The 24,224-nt window shown below is 46.7% G+C and overlaps 1 protein-coding gene across 1 annotated transcript in view; it reads left to right on the forward strand.

The window, feature by feature from the left end:
• Positions 1-24,224, forward strand: part of LOC147098664 (testican-2-like) — an 89,457-nt gene that overhangs the window by 11,663 nt on the left and 53,570 nt on the right. The window contains exon 2 of the mRNA XM_085970654.1: positions 19,474-19,519. Within this exon, the coding sequence (XP_085826780.1) occupies positions 19,474-19,519 (46 nt within the window). The remainder of the gene's footprint in view (positions 1-19,473; positions 19,520-24,224) is intronic.

Consider the following 24,224-nt stretch of genomic DNA (forward strand, 5'->3'; position numbering starts at 1 on the left):
TCTCGGAGCGAGACTGGATATGCTCAAGTGTTACCACAAGGACATTTGAGATTGATCACCTCAACCTAACAGGTTGGGCTGGATTTTGTCAATGGGGACGTGATGGAGGCGGGACTCCCACTTTTTGGGTTGTAGTCCCGCCTCCATCGATTTGTGGCCAACCCACGCGATTTTCCCTTGATTGACCTTGTTAAGCCCGCCCAGCGGGCTCAGCAGGCCAATTCAGGGACACCCGGCAACAGGTGACGTCAGGGATTGACATTTCATCTGTCAAGAGCTTTTGACAGATGAAATATCAGCGTTTGACAGCTCTTTGAAGCTGTCAAACACTGACAATCTGACTTCTAACTTGAGTCCTTCTCCACAGACTCAGTTAGAAATCTCTCCAGAACAGAAAGCAGAGGCTGCAGATTTTGACAGCTCGCAGCCATTCTGCTTTCTGTGCCGGTGAGATGAGGGACTCCCGAGACCTGAAGGAAGGGAGCCTGCATTAGTAAGTAAAGGTAAGTAAAACTTATTTAAACACTTTACACACACCAAACACACTTACCTCTGCACTCATGCACCCATCACTCACCTGAACACCGGACATCTCGAACCCTCTAAGCCCTTCAGCCCGACGGTCCGCCTCGCTAACTTGGCGTGGTTTGGCGCCGTCGGGCAGCCCACACTTCAGGGCTAAAAATAGGGATTAGGCCAAAAACTGCCCGTTAACTACCTGTTAACAGGCAGTTAATTGGCACTAATCCCCTTCCCGCCTCGGGGAGGCGGCTCCCAGCACAGGTCGGGTATCCGCCTCCTGGGAAACGGGCATGGAGGCGGGTTGGGGGCGGGAAGGGTTCGTGCCCCCCGATTCTGCAATTTTCCCCCCACTCCCGCCTCCAAACCCACCTCCACGGGGCTTGGAAATTCAAAGTCTTTAACTGACTATAAACGTATTTTTAACTTCTTGCACTGTAGCTTCTTTAATATCTGTAATAAACACGCATACGTTAAACAAAGCTCCCTCTAGTCTTTGAGTACCAAAGACCGAATCTAATATAAATTACTCACATATTGGCGCCCATTGGGAGGGAGGCACACCACTGATCCTTGTGGCTGGGCAAGGGCATTCGCCAATGGTGCCAAGAGTTTCTGGTTTCAGTTGTGTCGTCGGTTCGGGGAAGTGTTGTCGAAGGAGAAGCCAAACCATTCCCCCCCGCAAGGAGTGATTTTCTACCTGTCCTTTGGATGAGACGTGCAACATCTGCCCCCTCCTGTGCTTCAGATGTCGCTGTCAGGAGCAGAGCAGAGGGTTGTCCTGGTGGTGAATTAGCCAAAAATTCTTCCCTTAGCTTAAAAAAAGATAACACCAAAAAAAAATAGATTAACTGGCCACTCGTATCGCTGCTGTTTGTGGGATCTTGCTGTGACAGTGACTACGCTTCAGTAAAGTGCTTCATTGGCTGTAAAGCGCTTTGGGACGTCCTGAGGTTGTGAAAGGCGCTATAGAAATGCAAGTCCTTTTCCTTTTTCTGCCTGCGGGCCCCCCTCCACCTTTAAGCATCTTCTGGTTGTAGAATCAAGAGCGGAATTTTACAAACAAAATGGGCGCAGTAACTTTATTAATATGACAGGAAGCAAACCAATGGAATATTGAACATTTCCATGCACAGCTCCCCTTTCTATAGAAATGGGGGGGGGGGGAAGGAAACATAGAAACATAGAAGATAGGAGCAGGAGTAGGCCATTCGGCCCCTCGAGCCTGCTCCGCCATTCAATGCGATCATGGCTGATCATCCAAATTCAGTACCCTGTCCCTGCTTTCTCCCCAAATCCCTTGATCCCTTTAGCCTTAAGAAATATATAGGAGGGGGAAGGTTGGTTTCTACGGAGGAGCCCAAGGTAAATGTTGTCTTGGTCGAATCATGAGTGCTGGTCAAAGTCAATGTACTGTTGTTCCAGAGACTGCTGGTGTAATAGATAGCGAGCGTTGAGTCTGGCTCCCGTGACCTTTAGTTCAGCGTACAGCAGAAGCATTTCTCACAATAGCTAATTGCTTTTGCTAAACTACATTACTGTCTGAACCTAATTGTATGTAATGCTGCAGCAGGAAATTTAATTAAATGGTCTTTCACCTGCATAAATTTGCAATTTTCAATATCATTCAGCCAAATTGTTTTGAACAACTTACCATCCCATAGGCCAGGGATATCTAATCGTTTGCTTTCATGTGTCACCTGCTGTGTACCAAGAAGCCTTGGGGTCACATTCGAAGATTAAATCCCTGCTTCTGTTAATTTCCATACATCTCAAATTGGTCCCACTAACAGACCTTGATGTTCTCATTTAGGTTTTATAGAAAGAAAGACTTACATTTATAAAGCGTCTTTCACAACCCCAAGCCGTCCTGAAGCGCTTTGCAGCCAATTAAGTACTTTTTTTGAAGTGTAATCACTGTTGTAATGTAGGAAATGTGACAGATAATTGTCACACAGCAAGCTTCCACAAACAGCAGTAAGATCGCCTGTTTTAGTAATGTTGGTTGAAGGATAAATATTGGCCAGGACACCAGGCAGAACTCCCCTGCTCTTCTTCGAATGGTGCTATTGGTATCTTTCACATCCATCTGAGAGAGCAGACAGGGTCTCGGTTTAAAGTCTCATCCGAAAGACGGCACCTCTGACAGTGCAGCATTCCCTCAATTCAATTCAATTCAATTCAATTTTATTTGTCATATATGCAGCAAACGTGTGTACTGCACAATGAAATGTTGATTTTTACGAGTCCTTCCAACATTGGAATAAATATGGCATAGCAATGATAAAAATACTAATAGAAATACAGTAATAATAAATAAAACAACAGTAATAAATAATAATAAATTATTCGTTCATGAGTCTTATGGCCTGGGGGTAGAAGCTGTTTCAAAACCTGCTGATACGAGACCGTATGCTTCGGTATCTCTTACCGGACGGGAGCAGGGCGAAGAGGTTGCAGCGGGAGTGTCAGCCTAGATTATGTGCTGAAGCTTCTGGAGTGGGACTTGAAGCCCACAACCTTTTGCCCACTGAGCCACGACTGAAATCATGATGGTGATGTTCTGATTTTGGCGTATCCACCACTAAGACAACAGTGGTAAAAAAAAACAGCCCTTCTCAAGCCTCCAGACCCAGAAAATTGAAACAGGACATACCAGCAAATAAGAACTATAGGTGCAAAGAGCATTGAGTTGGTTGGGCTGCCATGGTTCATGGGCTACAGGTGGTTCTATGGCTGTAGGTTTGTACTCCTGCTGTAGGGGAAGTGGGGTTTTTAAAGCCCCTTTTACATGAGTTGCTGGTGTTATAGTCAATGCCCATCCAGGTGGCTCAGTGAAGCAGCATACTCTTTGCACGGGTGTTGAAGCTCATCTGTTGGCACTGAGGCCAATGATCAAACTCCCTTTGTTGCTCTGGCTAAGATGACTAACAACAACTTGCATTTATATAGCGCTTCTAACGTAGCAAAACATCGCAAGGCGCTTCACAGGAGCGTAATCCAACACAACGGGCTGGATTTTCATTGAGGAGGCGGGTAGGAGGCGGGACTACAACGTACGGGGTTCTAGCCAACCTACGCAATTTTGACTTGATTGACCTTGTTGAGCCCGCCCAGCAGGCTCAGCAGGCCAATTAAGGGCCACCCAGCAACAGGTGACGTCACAGACTGATATTTCATCTGTCAAGACTTTTTGACAGATGAAATATCAGCGTTTGACAGCTGTTTGAAGCTGTCAAACACTGACAATCTGTACTCCAAGTTAATTCCTTCCTCTCAGGATGATTTAGAGATCTCAACAGAACAGAAAGCTGAATGCTGCAACTTTTGACAGATCGCAGCCATTCTGCTTTCTGTGCCGGTGAGATGAGGGACTCCCGCGACCTGAAGGAAGGAAGGCTGTAAAGGTAAGTAAATGTAATTAAACTTCTTTAAACACTTTACACACACCAAACACACTTACGTCTGCACTCATGCACCCATCACTCACCTGAACACCGGACATCTCGACCCCTCCAAGCCCTTCACCCCGACAGCCCGCCTCGCTAACTTGGCGTGGTTTGGAGCCGTTGGGAATCCCACACTTCAAGAATGAAAATAGGGATTAGGCTAAAAACTGCCTGTTAACTACCTGTTAACAGGTAGTTAATTGGCACTAATCCCCTTCCTGCCTCGGGGAGGCAGGTCCCAGTGCGGGGCGGGTACCCGCCTCCTTTGAAACTGGCATGGAGGCGGGTTGGGGGCGGGATGGGTTCGTGCCCCCCCGATTTCGGGATTTTAACCCCCCCACACGCCTCCAATCCCGCCTCCACGGCCCAATGAAAATCCAGCCCAACGTTTCAGAATTGAGGCAGGTGACCAAAAGCTTGGTCAAAGAGGTAGGTTTGAAGCAGCATCTTACAGGAGGAGAGCGAGGTGGAGAGGCTTGGGGGGGGGGGGGGAATTCCAGAGCTTAGGGCCCAGACGGCTGAAGGCACGGCCACAACAGCGGATAGAACCTAAGACCTTCTTCATCGATGTGTCTCAGTATCACGCCACAGAGGGGGGTCTTTTTTCCTGAGCTGCTGGGGTCCGCAAGATGCTTGGGTTTTCAGGCAGGTAAAAATGGCACCATCTCAGGGTAGTGTTAATGGTTGCACTCCACATTTAACCTTTACATTTGAAGAAAATGGATAGCAACAAGTAGCTACACCATGGAGAGACGTTTCTACCTGTTGGTGTGAAAGCACACACTCTCTTCCCAATGTTTTCCCACTATTGGCCATTCCTGTGTCCAAGGCGGAGGCTCGTTGTCGGCCCCCCAAGAAACGGATAATAAAGCAGTTGGACTGGTCAGAACTCTCAACATCAACCCTCCATTTTCCACCCCACCCCTTCTCAAAGCAAAACTAGGCCCCTGCGCGTTGCTGTTTCACGGTCAGCGGAAGGAATTGAACCCGTGCCCCTAAACTCACAGGAAGGAAGAGTCGGGGGTGGGGGGGGGGGCGCACTCCAATCCACAGCATCATTGCACTTCTCTAAAATTGACCAAAGTAACCGGGGAAACATTCTGATAGCTTAGAACGAATCAGTTCTTTTGAAATAAGACAAGACATTTTGTGCTGACCCCTGTGAGAATTTAAACAAAAGGACTAATTTCCACCCATTGGCAGTTCTAATTAGAAAGACTTGTATGAAACAGCATCACAGCTCTCAGGATGTCTTAAATCACCTCACATCTAATGAGTTACTTTGAGGTGCAGTCACTGCCGTTATAGGCAAACGCAGCAGTCATTTTGCGCACAGCAAGAACCCATAAACAGCGATGAGATGAGTGGCCAGTTAATCTGCTTTTGCTGCTGTTGGTTGAGGAAGAAATCTCGGCCCTCAGGACACGAGGACAACTTAAGCCCCTGAACATCCTCTCGAGCTTAAATTTAATACAGGAAACTCTCATTTAAACGGCACCTAAGTATCCGGAATTCTCTATTAACCGGCAAAATTCTCACTCCGAAAACAACACCTCAATAACCGGCAATGTTGCCAAGTCTGAGTCTCCCGCGGTGGTCGAGTCAGTCAGTGGGGGTAGTTCTCCAAACTGCCACTACTTGGCTTCTTGGCGCTGTCGGAAGTCGGAACGCCTCAATACCCCTGTAACAGGAGTCTGACTCTCCCGCGCTGCCGGTAGTCTCTTCTGATCCGCCATTTTACAGGGGTACTGTGTGTCTCCCACGCTGCTGGTAGTCATTGCATTGCATTACCCTCAACTGGCAGTACTGTACTTAATCAAGCATCTTCCACCATCCATTTAACACAACATTCTGTAGGTGAGTACCCAATTACTGTATACTGCGCATTTCTTGATATTTAAATTTTTCTTTGTTAAAAATAGCCTCGGTAGATAACCCTCTCCATCATCCGGAAATTTGGATCAACCGGCAACACGCCGGTCCCGTCGGTGCTGGATACCAAAGAGTTTCCTGTATTCTTTAAATTAATATGGGGCAATAGCAATTATTAATCTGTTAAACAAATCATACATGCAACAATCATCCTTCTGTGGTTAGGAGTGCGCCGTTTAACCATTAGTTTAATTGTTTATTTGAGATTTCATAAGCTTTTCCATTTTAAATAATGCAAGACTCAACATGACCTTGGATACCCTCATGAGGAATACTTTGCTTGACTGAATAGCTCCCAGCTCCAGGTGAAAACAACACTATTTTAAAACACAGAATGAGACCTGGCTTCTTCATCAAAGATTCATTTCCTTAATTTCAAAAGTCTTAATTCGACGGCGTTCCTGTAAGTCCCTGGTGATGCAGAGGGCAGAGGCGTCACACTGTGTAGTATTGAGCCACACAGGACAGGAACAGCCCCGGCTACGGTGGCCTCGGGGGGGCACAATCTTAAAATTAGAGCCAGGCCGTTCAGGAGTGAAATTGGGAAGCATTTCTTCACACAAAGGGCGGTGGAAATAAGAACATAAGAAATAGGAGCAGGAATAGGCCACTTGGCCCCTCGAGCCTGCTCCGCCATTCAATAAGATCATGGCTGATCTTGAGCTCAAAGCCACTTCCCTGCCCGCTCCCCATAACCCTTCACTCCCTTATCTTGTAAAAATCTGTCTATCTCCACCTTAAATGTATTTAATGACCCAGCCTCCACGGCTCTCTGGGGCAGAGAATTCCACAGATTTACGACCCTCTGAGAGAAGAAATTCCTCATCGTCTCAGTTCTAAAAGGGCGACCCTTTATTCTGAAACTATGCCCCCGAGTTCTAGATTTCCCCACGAGGGGAAACATCCTCTCTGCATCTACCTTGTCGAGCCCCCTCAGTATCTTACATGTTTCAATAAGATCACCTCTCATGCTTCTAAATTTCAATGAGAAACATAGAAGATAGGAGCAGGAGTAGGCCATTCGGCCCCTCGAGCCTGCTCCGCCATTCAATGAGATCATGGCTGATCATCCAAATTCAGTACCCTGTTCCTGCCTTCTCTCCATATCCCTTGATCCCTTTAGCCTTAAGAAATATATCCAACTCCTTCTTGAATATATTTAATGAATTGGCCTCAACTGCCTTCTGTGGTAGAGAATTCCACAGGTTCACCACTCTCTGGGTGAAGAAATTCCTCTTCATCTCTGTCCTAAATGGCTTACCCCTTATCCTTAGACTGTGACCCCTGGTTCTGGACTCCCCGACCATCGGGAACATCCTTCCAGCATCTAGTCTGTCTAATCCTGTTAGAATGTTATAAGTTTCGATGAGATCCCCTCTCATTCTTCTAAACTCCAGCGAGTACAAGCCCAATCGACCCAATCTCTCCTCATAGGTCATTCCTGCCATCCCAGGTATCAGCCTGGTGAATCTTCACTGCACTCCTTCCATGGCAAGAACATCCTTCCTCAGATAAGGCGACCAAAACTGCACACAATACTCAAGATGTGGTCTCGCCAAGGCCCTGTACAACTGCAGCAAGACATACTTGTTCCTGTACTCAAACCCTATCGCTACGAAGGCCAACATACCATTTGCCTTCTTAACCGCCTGCTGCACCTGCATGCTTACCTTCAGCGACTGGTGCACAAGGACGCCCGGGTCTCGTTGCACTTCCCCTTCTCCCAATGTATTGCCATTCAGATAATAATCTACCTTCCTGTTTTTGACACCAAAGTGGATAACCTCGCATTTATCCACGTTATATTGCATCTGCCATGCTTCTGCCCAATCACCCAACCTGTCCAAATCATATTGGAGTTTCTCGGCATCCTCCTCACAGCACACACGCCCACCCAGCTTTGTGTCGTCTGCAAACTTGGAGATATTACATCTAGTTCCCTCGTTCAGATCATTAATATATTGTGAATAGCTGGGGTCCAAGGACCGATCAACAGTGACTACACTTCAAAAGTACTTCATTGGCTGTAAAGGGCTTTGGGAGGCCCTGAGGTTGTGAAAGGCACTATATAAATGCAAGTTCTTTCTTTCTTTCCTTGTGCTCACGTGCCTTTATTAAAGGGATTGCCTGCTATAGGCCGAAGCTTTGCCTTGATCTGTTAAAGGAGCTGGGTGCAGTGTGGCCCACAGCTCTGTGCTGGCACATCTGTCTGGAAGGGATTAGGTACCTTAGGAATAAAAACAGAAGATGCTGGAGATACTCAGCAGGTCAGGCAGCATCTGTGGGGAGAGAAACAGAGTTAACGTTTCAGGTCGATGGCCCTTCGTCAGAACTGGAAAAAGTTGGAGATGTAACAGATTTTTAAGTGTAGGGGCAGGGAAATGGAGGAGGGGGAGGAAAGAACAAAATGGAAGGTCTGTGGTAGGATGGAAGGCAGGAGAGATTAAAAGACAAAGGGATGATGGTGCAAGGCAAAAGGAGAAGGTAATGGGACAAGTTAAGAAACAAAAGATGAGTCTAGATGAGGTGTAAATGGCAGAATCATCAACAGCTGCCATCTGAGAGAAAAAAGAAAAAAAAGTAGGGGCCGAGGTTATAGTCTGAAATTGTTGAACTCAATGTTGAGGTCGGAAGGCTGTAAAGTGCCTAATTGAAAGATGAGGTTTGTTCCTCGAGCTTCACAGACCTTCCCTTTTGTTCTTTCCTCCCTCTCCCTCCCCCTACACTTGGTTAAAAATCCGTTACATCTCTAACCTTTTCCAGTTCTGACGAAGGGTTATCGACACGAAACGTTAACTCTGTTTCTCTCTCTCCACAGATGCTGCCTGACCTGCTGAGTGTTTCCAGCATTTTCTGTTTTTATTTCAGATTTCCAGCATCCGCAGTATTTTGCTTTTGCATTAGGTGCCGTAGGCTTGGATTCTGTGCTTGTGTCTGCACCAACGGGATTGTGTCCCATGGGCTCAGATTCTGGCAGGGTATCTGTATTAAAGGGATTGCTTCCTGTGAGCCTGGGCTCCGTGCATGGCTCCCATTAAAGGGACTCTCTGATAGCGTGTTGGTTTAGTATCAATTTATTTTCCCCCAACTTGCTAATTGTTTTCTTTTCATTTTTTCTTCCCTGTGCTTTCTCTCCATCTCGTGCCGCCTGTCAGGAAGTGGAGGTTAGTGATAGTTTTACTCGAGCCCATGGTTCATCTGTTGATTACCATAAATACTCTAGTTCATGGTCCATCTGTTGATTACCATAAATACTCTAATATATGGTCCATCTGTTGATTACCATAAATACTCTAATACATGGTCCACCTGTTGATTACCATAAATACTCTAGTCCATGGTTCATCTGTTGATTACCATAAATACTCTGTTTCATGGTCCATCTGTTGATTACCATAAATACTCTAGTTCATGGTTCATCTGTTGATTACCATAAATATTCTAGTTCATGGTTCATCTGTTGATTACCATAAATACGCTAGTTCATGGTTCATCTGTTGATTACCATAAATACTCTAATATATGGTCCATCTGTTGATTACCATAAACACTCTACTACATGGTCCATCTGTTGATTACCATAAATACTCTAATACATGGTCCATCTGTTGATTACCATAAATACTCTAGTCCATGGTTCATCTGTTGATTACCATAAATACTCTAGTTCATGGTCCATCTGTTGATTACCATAAATACTCTAGTTCATGGTTCATCTGTTGATTACCATAAATACTCTAGTTCATGGTTCATCTGTTGATTACCATAAATACGCTAGTTCATGGTTCATCTGTTGATTACCATAAATACTCTAGTTCATGGTCCATCTGTTGATTACCATAAATACTCTAATACATGGTCCATCTGTTGATTACCATAAATACTCTAATACATGGTCCATCTGTTGATTACCATAAATACTCTAGTTCATGGTTCATCTGTTGATTACCATAAATACTCTAGTTCATGGTCCATCTGTTGATTACCGTAAATACTCTAATTCATGGTCCATTTGTTGATTACCATAAATACTCTAGTTCATGGTTCATCTGTTGATTACCATAAATACTCTAGTTCATGGTCCATTTGTTGATTACCATAAATACGCTAGTTCATGGTCCATCTGTTGATTACCATAAATACTCTAGTTCATGGTCCATCTGTTGATTACCATAAATACTCCAATACATGGTTCATCTGTTGCTTACCATAAATACTCTAGTTCATGGTCCATTTGTTGATTACCATAAATATGCTAGTTCATGGTCCATCTGTTGATTACCATAAATACTCTAGTTCATGGTCCATCTGTTGATTACCATAAATACTCTAATACATGGTTCATCTGTTGATTACCATAAATACACTAGTTCATGGTCCATCTGTTGATTACCATAAATACTCTAGTCCATGGTTCATCTGTTGATTACCATAAATACTCTAGTTCATGGTCCATTTGTTGATTACCATAAATACTCTAGTTCATGGTTCATCTGCTGATTACCATAAATACTCTAGTTCATGGTCCACTTGTTGATTACCATAAATACTCTAATACATGGTTGGTTTGTTGATTACTGTAAATACTCTAATATATGTTTTTTCTTATTAAACACTCTTCTATTACAAAAGAGAAATGGACCCTCATTTCTTCTCCTTCTTAGGCAGTCCCTCAGAACCGAGGATGACTTGCTTCCACATTAAAAATGAGTTCTCAGCTGACTGATGAGTCCAATGCGGGACCTACAGTCTCTGTCACAGGTGGGGCAGACGGTGGTTGAAGGGGCGGGTGGGTGGGGTGCTTGGGTTGATGTGCGCTCCTTGCGTTGCCTGCGCTTGGCTTCCGCTTGCTCCCGGCGAAGAGACTCGAGGTGTTCGGCGCCTTCCTGGATGCTTCTCCTCCACTTTGTGCGGTCTTGGGCCAGGGATTCCCAGGTGTCGACACTGACCCTCATTTACATTTAAATTCAAACTAGAGACATTTGAAGGAAGAAAGAACTTGTATCTAATAGTGTTTTACTTTGCCCGTAAAATCGCCACCCACATTCCTTCCTTGCTTATGGATCTGGCCGGCAAGTACAAATATGGCTGCCTGTCCCTTACCTGTTTCCCGATATTAGGCAGCGTCCATCCTCTGTAACCTTGGGTGTCAGCCGTGGCTCAGTGGGTAGCACTCTCACCTCGGAGTCAGAAGGCTGTGGGTTCAAGCTCCCACTCCAGAGACTTGAGCACAAAAATCCAGGCTGACACTCCTGTGCGGTGCTGAGGGAGTGCTGCACTGTCGGAGGTGCCGTCTTTCGGATGAGACGTTAAACCGAGGCCCCGTCTGCCCTCTCGTTTGGATGTATGAGATTCACTGTTTGGAAGAAGAGCAGGGGAGTTCTCCCCAGTGTCCTGGCCATTATTTATCCCTCAACCAACATCACCAAAAACAGATGCTCTGGTCATTATCACATTGCTGCTGCTGTCTGTGGGAGCTTGCACAGGAGGAGGGAGTGACCTAAAGCTTGGCCAAAGAGGTGAATTTTAAGGGAGGGTCTTAAGATGGAGAGGCAGAGAGGTTTAGGGAGGGAATGCCAGAGTACGGGGCCTAGACTAAAATGTTCAGTGCTGGTGCTGTAGCTCACATTAAGTTGGGTAATATACTGTGTTATAAGGACAGGGGAATTATACTGTACAATACACAGAATTATTCTGCTGCTGTGACTTTCTTAAGGCCACAAAGTCTAAATGCTGTTAGTAAATCCAGCCTGGCCGTTTACATTCCCTGCCTCCTGCACTCCACGTATAGCAGCAGTTCTTTCAATCACTACACCTCTCCTGCTCTAAATCCCTCCGTCCTTGCCACCTCTTTCCCCTCCTGGCTTTCAGAAGTCTCCTAAAACCCTTCTCTCTCCCCACCCTTTCTGCTTGTCCTGTCTTCTTCCCGCTCAGCCTGTGCATCGCTGTCCCGTGTTTACGCTGCCTCCTCCCTCCTCTAGGCCCGTTGGAGGCCTTTCTGCCAACGCCCCCCCCCCACGTCTCCTCTTCCCAAATCGCCCATCTCTGACGGGTCTGCAGGAGAGCGCGGGCAGCGGGTGGTACATTCCCTCATCTCAATTAAACCAAGTTGACACTCAGATGCTTGACCTGCCCAGGGCATCAATTGTGCATATGTCATTACATAAAAGTAGCCTCAAGGCATTTACGAGGCCATTTAGGGAGCTTGCAGTGTGACCGCAGGTGACCTGGATCCTGCTGTAGCGGGAACAGTGCAGTCCGGGAGCTTTATGTTTGTTTGTGTTGTCCACTGTATGGACCTGTGCATCAGAGGTCAATGAGCCGTGCTGTAATGCAGCAGCATTGACTGACAGTGACTCAGAGTATAAGCACGCAAGCTATCTGCCAGATATAAACGCCACCAACTGAAACGGCAACAAGATGTGAAGCTGTAGATGCATTTAAGAAGCGTGTGACATGAATCTTGTCATTCATGTGAAAATGACTTATATAATAATACTGGGCGGCCTGCTGGTGGCGCTGTCCAGAGAGAGTATAAATACTCGGGCATGGGCCCAGCTTGCTCAGGACATTCTTTAACAGGAACTAGTGAAGGACACAAATAGATCTCCATGTTGAAAAACAGTTGATTAAAGCCTTGTTTAATACTCAGACTGTGTGTGTGTGTGTGTGTGTGTGAAACATAGAAACATAGAAGATAGGAGCAGGAGTAGGCCATTCGGCCCTTCGAGCCTGCTCCACCATTCAATGTGATCATGGCTGATCATCCAATTTCAGTACCCTGTCCCTGCCTTTTCCCCATATCCCTTGATCCCTTCAGCCTCAAGAAACATATCCAACTCTTTCTTGAATATATTTAATGAACTGGCCTCCACCGCCCTCTGTGGCAGAGAATTCCACAGGTTCACCACTCTCTGGGTGAAGAAATTTCTCCTCATTTCAGTCCTAAATGGCTTACCCCTTATCCTTAGACTATGACCCCTGGTTCTGGACTCCCCGGCCATCAGAAACACCCTTCCCGCATCTAGTCTGTCCAGACCTGACAGAATTTTATAGGTTTCGATGAGATCCCCTCTCAATCTTCTAAACTCCAGTGAGTATAAGCCCAATCGACACAATCTCTCCTCATACGTCATTCCTGCCATCCCAGGTATCAGCCTGGTGAATCTTCGCTGCACTCCCTCCATGGCAAGAACGTCCTTCCTCAGGTAAGGTGACCAAAACTGCACACAATACTCAAGGTGCGGTCTCACCAAGGCCCTGTACAACTGTAGCAAGACATCCTTGTTCCTGTACTCGAACCCTCTTGCTACGAAGGCCAACATACCATTTACCTTCTTAACCGCCTGCTGCACCTGCATGCTTACCTTCAGCGACTGGTGCACAAGGACACCCAGGTCTCTTTGCACTTCCCCTTCTCCCAATCTATTGCCATTCAAATAATAATCTGCCTTCCTGTTTTTGCCACCAAAGTGGATAACCTCACATTTATCCACATTATAGTGCATTTGCCATGTTTCTGCCCAATCACCCAACCTGTCCAAATCGTACTGGAGTTTCCCGACATCCTCCTCGCAGCTTACTCTCCCGCCCAGCTTTGTGTCGTCTGCAAATTTGGAGATATTACATCCAATTCCCTCGTCCAGATCATTAATATATATTGTGAACAGCTGGGGCCCTAGGACCGATCCTTGCGGTACCCCACTAGTCACTGCCTGCCACTCGGAAAACGACCCGTTTATTCCAACTCTTTGCTTTCTGTCCGCCAACCAGTTCTCTATCCAAGTCAATACCTTGCCCCCAATCCCATGTGCCTTAATTTTGCACGCTAATCTCTTGTGTGGGACCTTATCGAAAGCCTTCTGAAAGTCCAAATACACCACATCCACTGGTTCTCTCTTATCTATTTTACCAGTTACATCCTCAAAAAATTCCAGTAGATTAGTCAAGCATGATTTACCTTTTGTAAATCCATGTTGACTTTGTCCGATCCTGTCACTGCTTTCCAAGTGCTCTGCTATTACATCTTTTATAATAGACTCTAGCATTTTCCCCACTACCGATGTCAGGCTTACCGGTCTATAATTCCCCGCTTTTTCTCTACCACCTTTTTTGAATAGTGGGGTAACATTAGCTACCCTCCAATCCATGGGTACCGTTCCAGAGTCTATCGAGTTCTGGAAGATGATCAGTAATGCATCTACTATCTCTAGGGCCACTTCCTTAAGTACCCTGGGATGTAGACCATCAGGCCCTGGGGATTTATCAGCCTTCAGTCCCATCAATTTTCCTAACAGCATTTTCCTACAAATACTGATTTCTTTCAGTTCCTCTCTTTCATCAGACCCTATGTTCCCCGGCATCTCTGGGAGGTTATTTGTGTCCTCCTTTGTGAAGACAGAACCAAAGTATGCATTTAGTTGGTCTGCCATTTCTTTGTTCCCCATTATAAATTCCCCTGATTCTGACTGTAAGGGACCTACGCTTGACTTCACTAATCTTTTTCTCTTCACATATCTATAAAAGCTTTTACAGTCAGTTTTTATGTTCCCTGCAAGCTTACTCTCATATTCTATTTTCCCTTTCTTAATTAATCCCTTTGTCCTCCTTTGTTGACTCCTAAACTGCTCCCAATCCTCAGGATTATTGCTGAGGTGTGTGTGTGTGTGTGTGTGTGTGTGTTTTCAAGAACTTGCCTTTAGTCTGGAGTATTCCTTTAGGGCATTCACTCCGGGCCGTTCTGCTGACATAGGCTATGCTTTCACGGTTGATGATGTTATCAGAAGGGCTCGATTGAGTTACTGCATCGTCAGTCACTGCTGCCCATCAATTACCCGCTCTGTGGTGTCTGGCGCACTCTCTCCAGACGGGAAAAGGATCAATAAACACGCTTTTTTCAAAGGGTTGTCTTAGCCCAGGGGCCCATTAAAGAGAGACTGCAGCAGTCCAGCCCGAAGCTTCTCAGGAGCGGAGTCGATAACGTGAAAGAACAGAACAATTCCGTGCACCACAGCCGAGAAATGGCATTGGGCAAAATTGGTCCAAACATGCAATGTGTTCGCAGGAGATTTCTTGGTCTGCTATTTAATGGGATAACAAACCCATTCATCTCAAAAGCATTAAAATAGCAAACGGATCTCATCAGCATGAGTTAAGCTTTCTTATTCTAATATCCCACCCCAAAAAGCTCCAGGCTCATATACTTTAATGCCAAACTAGCCCATGTTATCTATATACGTATATTGTATATATAAAATTAATAAATTATATTTATTAAAAGTCTTATATTGGCGCACTTTTAACTGTCCGCCCGCCCGGTTTCCACCAGACAGGTAGGGTTAATATTGTCCCGCTGTAAGAACATAAGAAATAGGAACAGGAGTTGGCCATTTGGCCGTTCGAGCCTGCTCCGCCATTCAGTAAGATCATGGCTGATCTTCTACCTCATCTCCACTTGCACTATCCCCATATCCCTTGATTCCCTTAATATTCAAAAATCTATCGATCTCTGCCTTGAATATACTCAACAACTGAGCCTCCACAGCCCTCTGGGGTAGAGAATTCCAAAGGTTCACCACCCTCTGAGTGAAGACATTTCTCCTCATCTCAGTCCTAAATGGCCGACTTCTTATTCTGAGACTGTGACCCCTGGTTCTAGACTCCCCAGCCAGGAAGAAACATCCTCCCTGCATCTACCCTGTCAAGTCCTGTAAGAATTTTGTATGTTTCAATGAGGTCACCTCTCATTCTTCTAAACTCTAGAGAATATAGGCCTAGTCTACTCAATCTCTCCTCATAGGACAATCCTCCATCCCAGGAACCAATCTGGTGAACCTTCGTTGCACTCCCTCTATGGCAAGTATATCCTTCCTTAGGTAAGGAGACCAAAACTGCACACAATACTCCAGGTGTGGTCTCACCAGGGCCCTATATAATTGCAGTAAGATGGCAAGTAAGATCCATTAGTGTGCGTGTGTATTTATTTATGTATTAGCTGCCTAATAACAAATGTAATTTGTCTTCCAATGTGAATGACCCCACACACAGTACATTAAACAATTGCTCCTCCTTTTCCTCAGTACTAAATGAAGCCTGTTCATTCAGATGTTGTACACACTAGTTTTGTCTTGTTCTGCGGCGCTACCTCACTAGTTTATTGTTGAATAGAACATGTGACACTTCTGACTCCACCTAATTCCATTTAACAGTCAGTTAACTTAAGCTCTGAAATTATGCTGTGCAAATATTGGCGTATGAAAGCTTGGCCCGGTCATTTGAAATTCCTCCCGTCTGTTATTTTAACAGAGTGAACCTGTTTACTTTAAGTTAATCGGCGCTCTGTTGAAATACATTGAGTGATCGTATGCTAATATTGGCACAGCATAGTTTCAGGGACTTTAATATTGAGGTGTCAGGCCAGAGCACCGCTGCCCGACTCCAGTGTCGAGCCACTGGAAATTTCAGGGGCCAGTGCCCGGATGATGTGGTTTGGTTCCACTTTCTCTCCGGATGCTGCTGTCATCTGGGCTTAGTTCTCTGGTGTCTGTTTGGCTGATACCCCCCATTTAATTTGCCTCTTTGCAGCGGGTGCCCTGAGGGGCACTCCCCGATTTCCATCGCCCCACCATTGGCGGCCGTGCCTCGGCTCTAAGGTCTGAAATTCCCCCCATGCACCTCTCCGCCTCACTCTCCTCTTTTAAGACTCCCAATAAAAACCTATTGACATGAATCTTGTCATTCATGTGGAAATGACTTAATACTGGGCGGGCCTGCTGGTGGCGCTGTCCAGGGAGAGTATAAATACTCGGGCATGGGCCCAGCTTGTGCAGGACATTCTTTAACAGGAACTAGTGAAGGACACAACTAGACCTCCATGTTGTAAAACAGTTGATTAAAGCTTTGTTTAACGCTTAGACCAAGTGCCTAGTAGTTTTCTTACATCACCTATCCCTTTGACCAAGCTTTTTGATCACCTGTCCTAAGGTCTCCTCCTTTGACTCTGTGTTAATTTTTAGTATGATTGCCCTTCTGTGAAGCACCTTGGGACATTTTTACTACGTTGAAGGCGCTATATAAATGCAAGTTTTTTTCTTCACGGGAAGCATGGTGACAGATCATAATATAAATCAGGGAGATCCGTGAATGAAGCCATCTGGTCCCCCCATTTACAGGCTGCTCTCCTGCGATCTGACCCTTGGGGGGCGATTTTGTCAATGGGAGCGCGTTGGAGGCGGGACTCCCACTTGTCGGGTTTTAGTCCCACCTCCATCGACATGTGGCCAACCCACGCTATTTTCCCTTGATTGACCCAGCGGGCTTAGCAGGCCAATTAAGGGGAAGCCGGTGACAGAGAACGTCAGCGTATGATGTTTCATCTGTCAAACATTTTTGACAGATAAATTGTCATAGTTTGACAGCTCTGTGAAACTGTCAAACACTGACATTCTCTGTAGTTTGATGAGTTCTTGAATTCAAGACCTCATCAAACCTCTTTTACAGAAATTAGATGGTTGTTACATTGGAGAATGCAGCAGCCATCTATCCTCTCTGCCGGTGAGGTGCGAGACTCTCCGCATCCCCAACGATTGAAGCCTGCAGGAAGAAACAAAGGTAAGTAAACTTTTTCTAACACTTTCCACTTACCTCAGATACTCACCTCTCCACACTTGCACCCATCACTCACCTCCACAGCACACTTTTGCACCCCTCTGACCCCCGCAGACCCACTGCTCACCTCGGTGACCCTGGCGGGGTTTGCAGCCTTCAGGAAGCCGGCACTTGTGTGGGTAAAATGGGGATAATCCTCTTATCTGCCTGTTAACTGTTAACAGGCAGTTAAGTGGCTGTAATCCCCTTCCCGCCTCCAGGAGATGGGACCCGGCGCGGGTCGGCTACCCGCCTCCTGGGAAGATGACGGGTTGGGGGCGGAATGGGCACCCGCCCCCAAATTCTGCCATTTTCCCGGCAGTCCCGCCTCCATACCTGCCTCCCCAGGGCTGGCAAGATCACGCCCCTGGGTGTCTAATACCTCCCAAGTGTTCAGAACCTCCATGTATGTGTTCGCATTAACCTGGAACATATCTTGTAAGGTGGATCTTGTAAAGAAAGAAGGAACTTGCAATTATAGACCATCTCAGGACATCCCAAAGTGCTTCACGGCCAATCAATTCATTTTCAAGTGCGGTCACTGGGGTTATGTAGTCAAAACTTGGCAGCCAATTGTGCACTGCAGACCGGGCCTTGGATTACCGTCTCACCCAAAAGGGGCATCTCCGACAATGGAGCGCTCCCTCAGTACTGCACTGAGTTGTCGGCCTAGATTACGTGGTCAAGTCCTAGTGTGGGGATTGAACCCATGGCCTTGCTGACTCACAGGCATGAGTGCTCCCCACTGAGCCAACCTATCAGGATCCTGTGGAGCCTGTTGTATATTCTCTGTTATTGCCACCACCAAGAAAATCTGTAAACTCTGTGCAGTTAATTGTTTAAGTGCTGAGTTGGTGCTGCAGAGGTAATTATGCAGCATGAGGGGTTACATCTGGCTTTACCGAACCAATTCATTGCATGCGGAGTATCCGTGAGGGCAGGACTCCGCGGTCTCCCAATCGCAATCAGCAGGAAACTTCACTTATTTGTGTTCTCCTGCCAACAAGCGTAGACTGTGTCAATGAAGTGGGAGGAATAAAATCTCCATCTGACTCCCGTCCTTGCGCCGTTCCAGTCACTTTTGACTCACACAAAACGGTTAAAAATGCAATCAAATAATTTGTGCGCAACAGAATGGTCGGGAGACTCAGAGAGGATGTGGGCGGGAGAGGGATTTATTGGCATAAGTCAGAGAAAATTAATTTCTTACTTAAAAATATCATATAGAGTGCAACCGTTCGCAAATTCCTCTACATAACAACAGTCATTGCACTCCAAAAATAACTAATTGTTCCTGAGATCTAACAAGGCGCTATATGAATGCAAGTCTTTCATTGCATCTTTTTTAAGTACTTCAGAGCTGCACGTAAGAGCTAGAGGATTGATGTTCTGTTGAAATAATTACTTGTGCTCATCCAAAACTCTGCTGCCCGTATCTTAACTCGCTCCAAATCTCGTTCACCCATTGCCCCTGTGCTTGCTGACCTCCATTGGCTCCCGGTCCGACAAGGCCTCAATTTTAAAGTCCTCATCTTTCTTTTCAAATCCCTCCGCAGCCTCGCCCCTCCCTATCCTCCAACAACCCTCCGAGATCTCTGCGCTCCTCCAATTCTGGCCTCTTGAGCATCCCCCGATTTTAAATCGCTCCACCATTGGCGGCCGTGCCTTCAGCTGCCCGAGCTCTGAGCTCTGGAATTCCCTCCCTAAACCTCTCCGCCTCTCTCTCCTCTTTTAAGACGCTCCTTAAAACCCACCTCTTTGATCGCCTGTCCTGACATCTCCTTCTGTGGCTCGGTGTCAAATTTTGTTTTTATTGATCTCGCTCTTGTTAAGCAACTTGGGACGTTTTACTACATTAAATGCGCTATATAAATGTTAGTTGTTGTTCCCTTTTGCATTACAATATCCTTCTCCTTCTCTTGTGCAGGATGACTACATCCGAAGCTGGGATCAGAGGCTGCCCTTTGACGAAGGTAAGCTTTCCCTTTACTGTAAATGCTGAGGAACTTTTTGCCGATTTTTCGGGACCAAGAACATGCCAGAGTTTCAAGCTCATGATAAACCTGATTTCTTAACAATTGTTCAGTCGGTGGTTTAGCATACTGTCCTTTACCTCTGGGACTCTGCCTCGGTTCCAGGCCAGACTGATGGGGCGATAGTCTCTCTTTCTCGTCTGTAAGGATCCTAAGTGAAATTAGTTTGGGTTTTTCCTCAATAGGTTAGGGGGCAGGAGTCGGCATTACGGCACTGCTCGTTATTCCACACTATGGTGATAGAGAGCGCGGCGACCTGGATAACTACTAGGGGAAACCGGAACGAGTTTGGTGTTGAATGCCTAATGCAGGAACTCCTGCACTTTTCTAAATAGGCCATACACATATATTTTTAAAAATTCATTCCTGGGATGTGGGCGTCGCTGGCGAGGCCAGCATTTATTGCCCATCCCTAATTGCCCTCGAGAAGGTGGTGGTGAGCCGCTGCCTCGTATAACTGAGTGTCTTGCTGGGCCATTTCAGAGGGCTGTTAAGAGTCAACCACATTGCTGTGGGTCTGGAATCACATATAGGCCAGACCGGGTAAGGACGGCAGATTTCCTTCCCTAAAAGGACATTAGTGAACCAGATGAGTTTTTTATGACAATCCAGTAGTTTCATGGTCACCATTACTGACACTAGCTTTTTATTCCAGATTTATTTAATTAGCTGAATTTAACTTTCCTAATTGCCGTGGTGGGATTGTGAACTCACATCTCCACATCATTAGTCCAGTAACATAACCTCTATGCTGCCGTATCCTGGATGTGAGGGATCACCAGGGTAGGGTCTTTCTCATTACCTGCCCATATTTAGAGCTTTACTATGTGTGTGGTTTTTGCTAGATGTTTTCTGGGCACCTCATGGGTTTGAATGCATTATTGACCTAAATTTAATGCTGGATTTTAGCTCACCGATCTCATTTTATCAGCGACACTCCCATTTCGGAGGGCTGCTTGTAGATGTAGCAGTGGGATTGGACTTTCTGCAATGCCACCCACCGCCTGTATGTACAAGACAGGGTACCGTGACTGCTGCAGGACATTACTGCTGGGAACATTTTCTTGTTTATAACCTATGACGTAAGAAAACTACTAGGCACTTGGTCTAAGCATGAAACAAAGCTTGAATCAACTGTTTTACAACATCGAGGTCTAGTTGTGTCCTTCACTAGTTCCTGTTAAGAATGTCCTGCGCAAGCTGGGCCCGTGCCCGAGTATTTATACTCTCCCTGGACAGCGCCACCTGTAGGCTGCTCAGTATTATTTCATAAGTCTTCCTTTCATGAATAACTGATTCATGTCAACCTATTTAAGGGGCGGCATGATTTGGACTGAATGGGACTGGACCGTGGTCACTACTGACCCTGTTTGTTCCTCCATCACCGCAGTATGTCTCACATTACAAACAGAGCGTAGGGTTGGGGGGAACTGAGTAAGTAAAGAAAGAATGAACTTTGCATTTCTACAGCGCCTTTTACGACCTCAGGACGTCCCAAAGCGCTTTACAGCCAATGAAGTACTTTTGAAGTGTAGTCACTGTTGCTGTGACATGTGCCAGCCAATTTGCGCACAGCAAGGTCCCGCTAGCAACTGACCAGATAATCTGTTTTAGCGATGCTGGTTGAGGGATAAATGTTGGCCCCAGGCCAGAACCCTGTTCTGTAACCCAGGGTCAAATCAAGACAAACTGAGGGGATGAAAAGTCTCCTTAGTGTCAGCTGTGGCTCAGTGGGCAGCACTCTCTCGCCTCGGAGTCAGAAGGTTGTGGGTTCAAGCCCCACTCCAGAGACTTGAGCACAAAAATCTAGGCTGACGCTCCCAATGCAGTACTGAGGGAGCGCTGTACTGTCGGAGGGGCCGTCTTTCAGATGAGACGTTAAACCGAGGCCCCGTCTGCTCTCTCAGGTGGACATAAAAGATGCCACGGCACTATTTCGAAGAAGAGCAGGGGAGTTCTCCCGAGTGTCCTGGGCCAATATTTATCCCTCAATCAACATCACTAATAGAGATTATCTGGTCATTATCACATTGCTGTTTGTGGGAGCTTGCTGTGTGCAAATTGCTGCCGAGTTTCCTACATTACAACAGTGACTACACTTCAAAAAGTACTTAATTGGCTGTAAAGCGCTTTGGGACGTCCAGTGGTCGTGAAAGGCGCTATATAAATGCAAGTCTTTCTTTCTTTCCTGGATGTAAAGGTCCAAAGCCCATACAGTTCAGAGTGGACGATTGGCACTGAATTGTCGGAGAATGCCTCATGTAAGAAGTGTCAGTGTCAGGTTTGGTGCTTTGTCATGGAGGCTTGTTAATCGAACATTTCTATTAACAGGAGGGGGTTCAGTCTGAGCGGGGAGGGGGGTCCAGGGAATGAAAAGGTAACGAGGAACGGGGGTAGGTAGACTTAACCGCACGTCTCTGACCTCCTCCCCCATTAGTCTGCTGCTTCCCGCCGTGACAGAGGTTAACACCGAACAAACACAGCTGCCAGTGTCAAATGGATCAATGTCTCGGCTGGCTGCTGGGCTGCATCGTGTAGCCTGGTGTTGGGGCTGCTTGTCCTTCTCAGCTATCAGAAATCAATCGTAAGTGCGCTAAATAAATATGCTGAGCCTAACAACCAGGGACGAGTGGGATGACGCGAGGCTGAGTGAGCGGAGGAGCCCTGAGAGAATGAAAGGTCAGAGCGAAGTGCCTGAAACGCTCATTGATTCTTCCGCAGAAGAGACAGACTAACGCAGAGCGGTGGCTTTTATGTTGGGTTTATTGAGATGCGGTTCCCAAAACATGGGCCACAGGCAGGGTCGCCCCAGCCGTCGGTCTTAATGAATCCCAGCAATTTTATATTTGACTTGTAGCCAAACTTCTCTTCTTCTTCTTCTTCTTGGGCAGTCCCTCGGAACCGAGGATGACTTGCTTCCACACTAAAAATGAGTTCTCAGGTGGCTGATGAGCCCAATGCGGGACCTACAGTCTCTGTCACAGGTGGGGCAGATGGTGGTTGAAGGGGTGGGAGGGTGGGGTGCTTGGGTTGACGTGCGCTCCTTGCGCTGTTTGCACTTGGCTTCCGCTTGTTCCCGGCAAAGAGACTCGAGGTGTTCGGCGCCTTCCCGGATGCTTCTCCTCCACTTTGTGCGGTCTTGGGCCAGGGATTCCCAGGTGTCGGTGGGGATGTTGCACTTTTTCAAGGAGGCTTTGAGGGTGTCCTTGAAGCGTTTCCTCTGCCCACCAGCCAAACTGTGCTGAGCCTGAGCGTCAGGAACCCAGCACCATTAGCATAATATAAAAGCACCTTGAAGCTGCTTTTAATGCTGGGTTTAGTTTGGTGATAGTGCTGCCATCGCCCATCACACAAGTCTCACGCAACTTGTAGCAATCGCACTTAGAATACTGCGTACAGATCTGGCCGCCACAGTACAGAAAGGATATTGCAGCTATTGCAGCCCCTGCCACAGTACCGAAACGGCTCTCATCAAAGTCACAAATGACATCCTTTGTGACTGTGACAAAGGTAAACTATCCCTCCTCGTCCTTCTCGACCTGTCTTTGACACGGTTGACCACTCCATCCTCCTCCAACGCCTCTCCACCATCGTCCAGCTGGGTGGGACTGCACTCGCCTGGTTCCATTCTTATCTATCTAATCGTAGCCAGAGAATCACCTGCAACCGTCTCTCTTCCCGCTCCCGCATCGTTACCTCTGGTGTTCCCAAGGATCTATCCTTGGCCCCCCTCCTATTTCTCATCTACATGTTGCCCCTTGGCGACATCATCCGAAAACACAGCGTCAGTTTCCACATGTACGCTGCTGACACCCAGCTCTACCTCACCACCTCTTCTCTCAACCCCTCCACGGTCTCTAAATTGTCAGACTGCTTGTCTGACATACAGTTCTGGATGAACAGAAATTTTCTCCAATTAAATATTGGGAAGACTGAAGCCATTGGTTTCATCCCCCGCCACATATTCCGTTCCCAAGCCACTGACTCGATCCCTCTCCCTATCATCTGTCTGAGGCTGAACCACACTGTTCGCAACCTTGGTGTCATATTTGACCCTGAAATTAGCTTCCAACCACATATCCGTGGCATAACAAAGACCGCCTATTTCCACCTCCGTAACATCGCCCGTCTCCGCCCTTGCCTCAGCTCATCCGCTGCTGAAACCCTCATCCATGCCTTTGTTACCTCTAGACTTGACTATTCCAACGCATTCCTGGCTGGCCTCCCACATTCTACCCTACGTAAACTTGAGGTCATCCAAAACTCGGCTGCCCGTGTCCTAACTCACACCAAGTCCCGTTCACCCATCACCCCTGTGCTCGTTGACCTACATTGGCTCCCGGTTAAGCAACGCCTCGATTTCAAAATTCTCATCCTTGTTTTCAAATCCCTCCACGGCCTCGCCCTCCCTATCTCTGTAATCTCCTTCAGCCCCACAACCCCCCCCGAGATATCGGCGCTCCTCTAATTCTGCCCTCTGGAGCATCCCTGATTATAATCGCTCCACCATTGGTGGCCGTGCCTTCTGTTGCCTGGGCCCTAAGCTCTGGAATTCCCTGCCTAAACCTCTCCGCTTCGCTACCTCTCTTTCCTCCTTTAAGATGCTCCTTAAAACTTACCTCTTTGACCAAGCTTTTGGCCACCT

Source organism: Somniosus microcephalus, chromosome 29 (genome assembly GCF_052327205.1).
Source record: "Somniosus microcephalus isolate GS21.2 chromosome 29, FLI_Smic_1.0, whole genome shotgun sequence".
Taxonomy (NCBI): domain Eukaryota; kingdom Metazoa; phylum Chordata; class Chondrichthyes; order Squaliformes; family Somniosidae; genus Somniosus; species Somniosus microcephalus.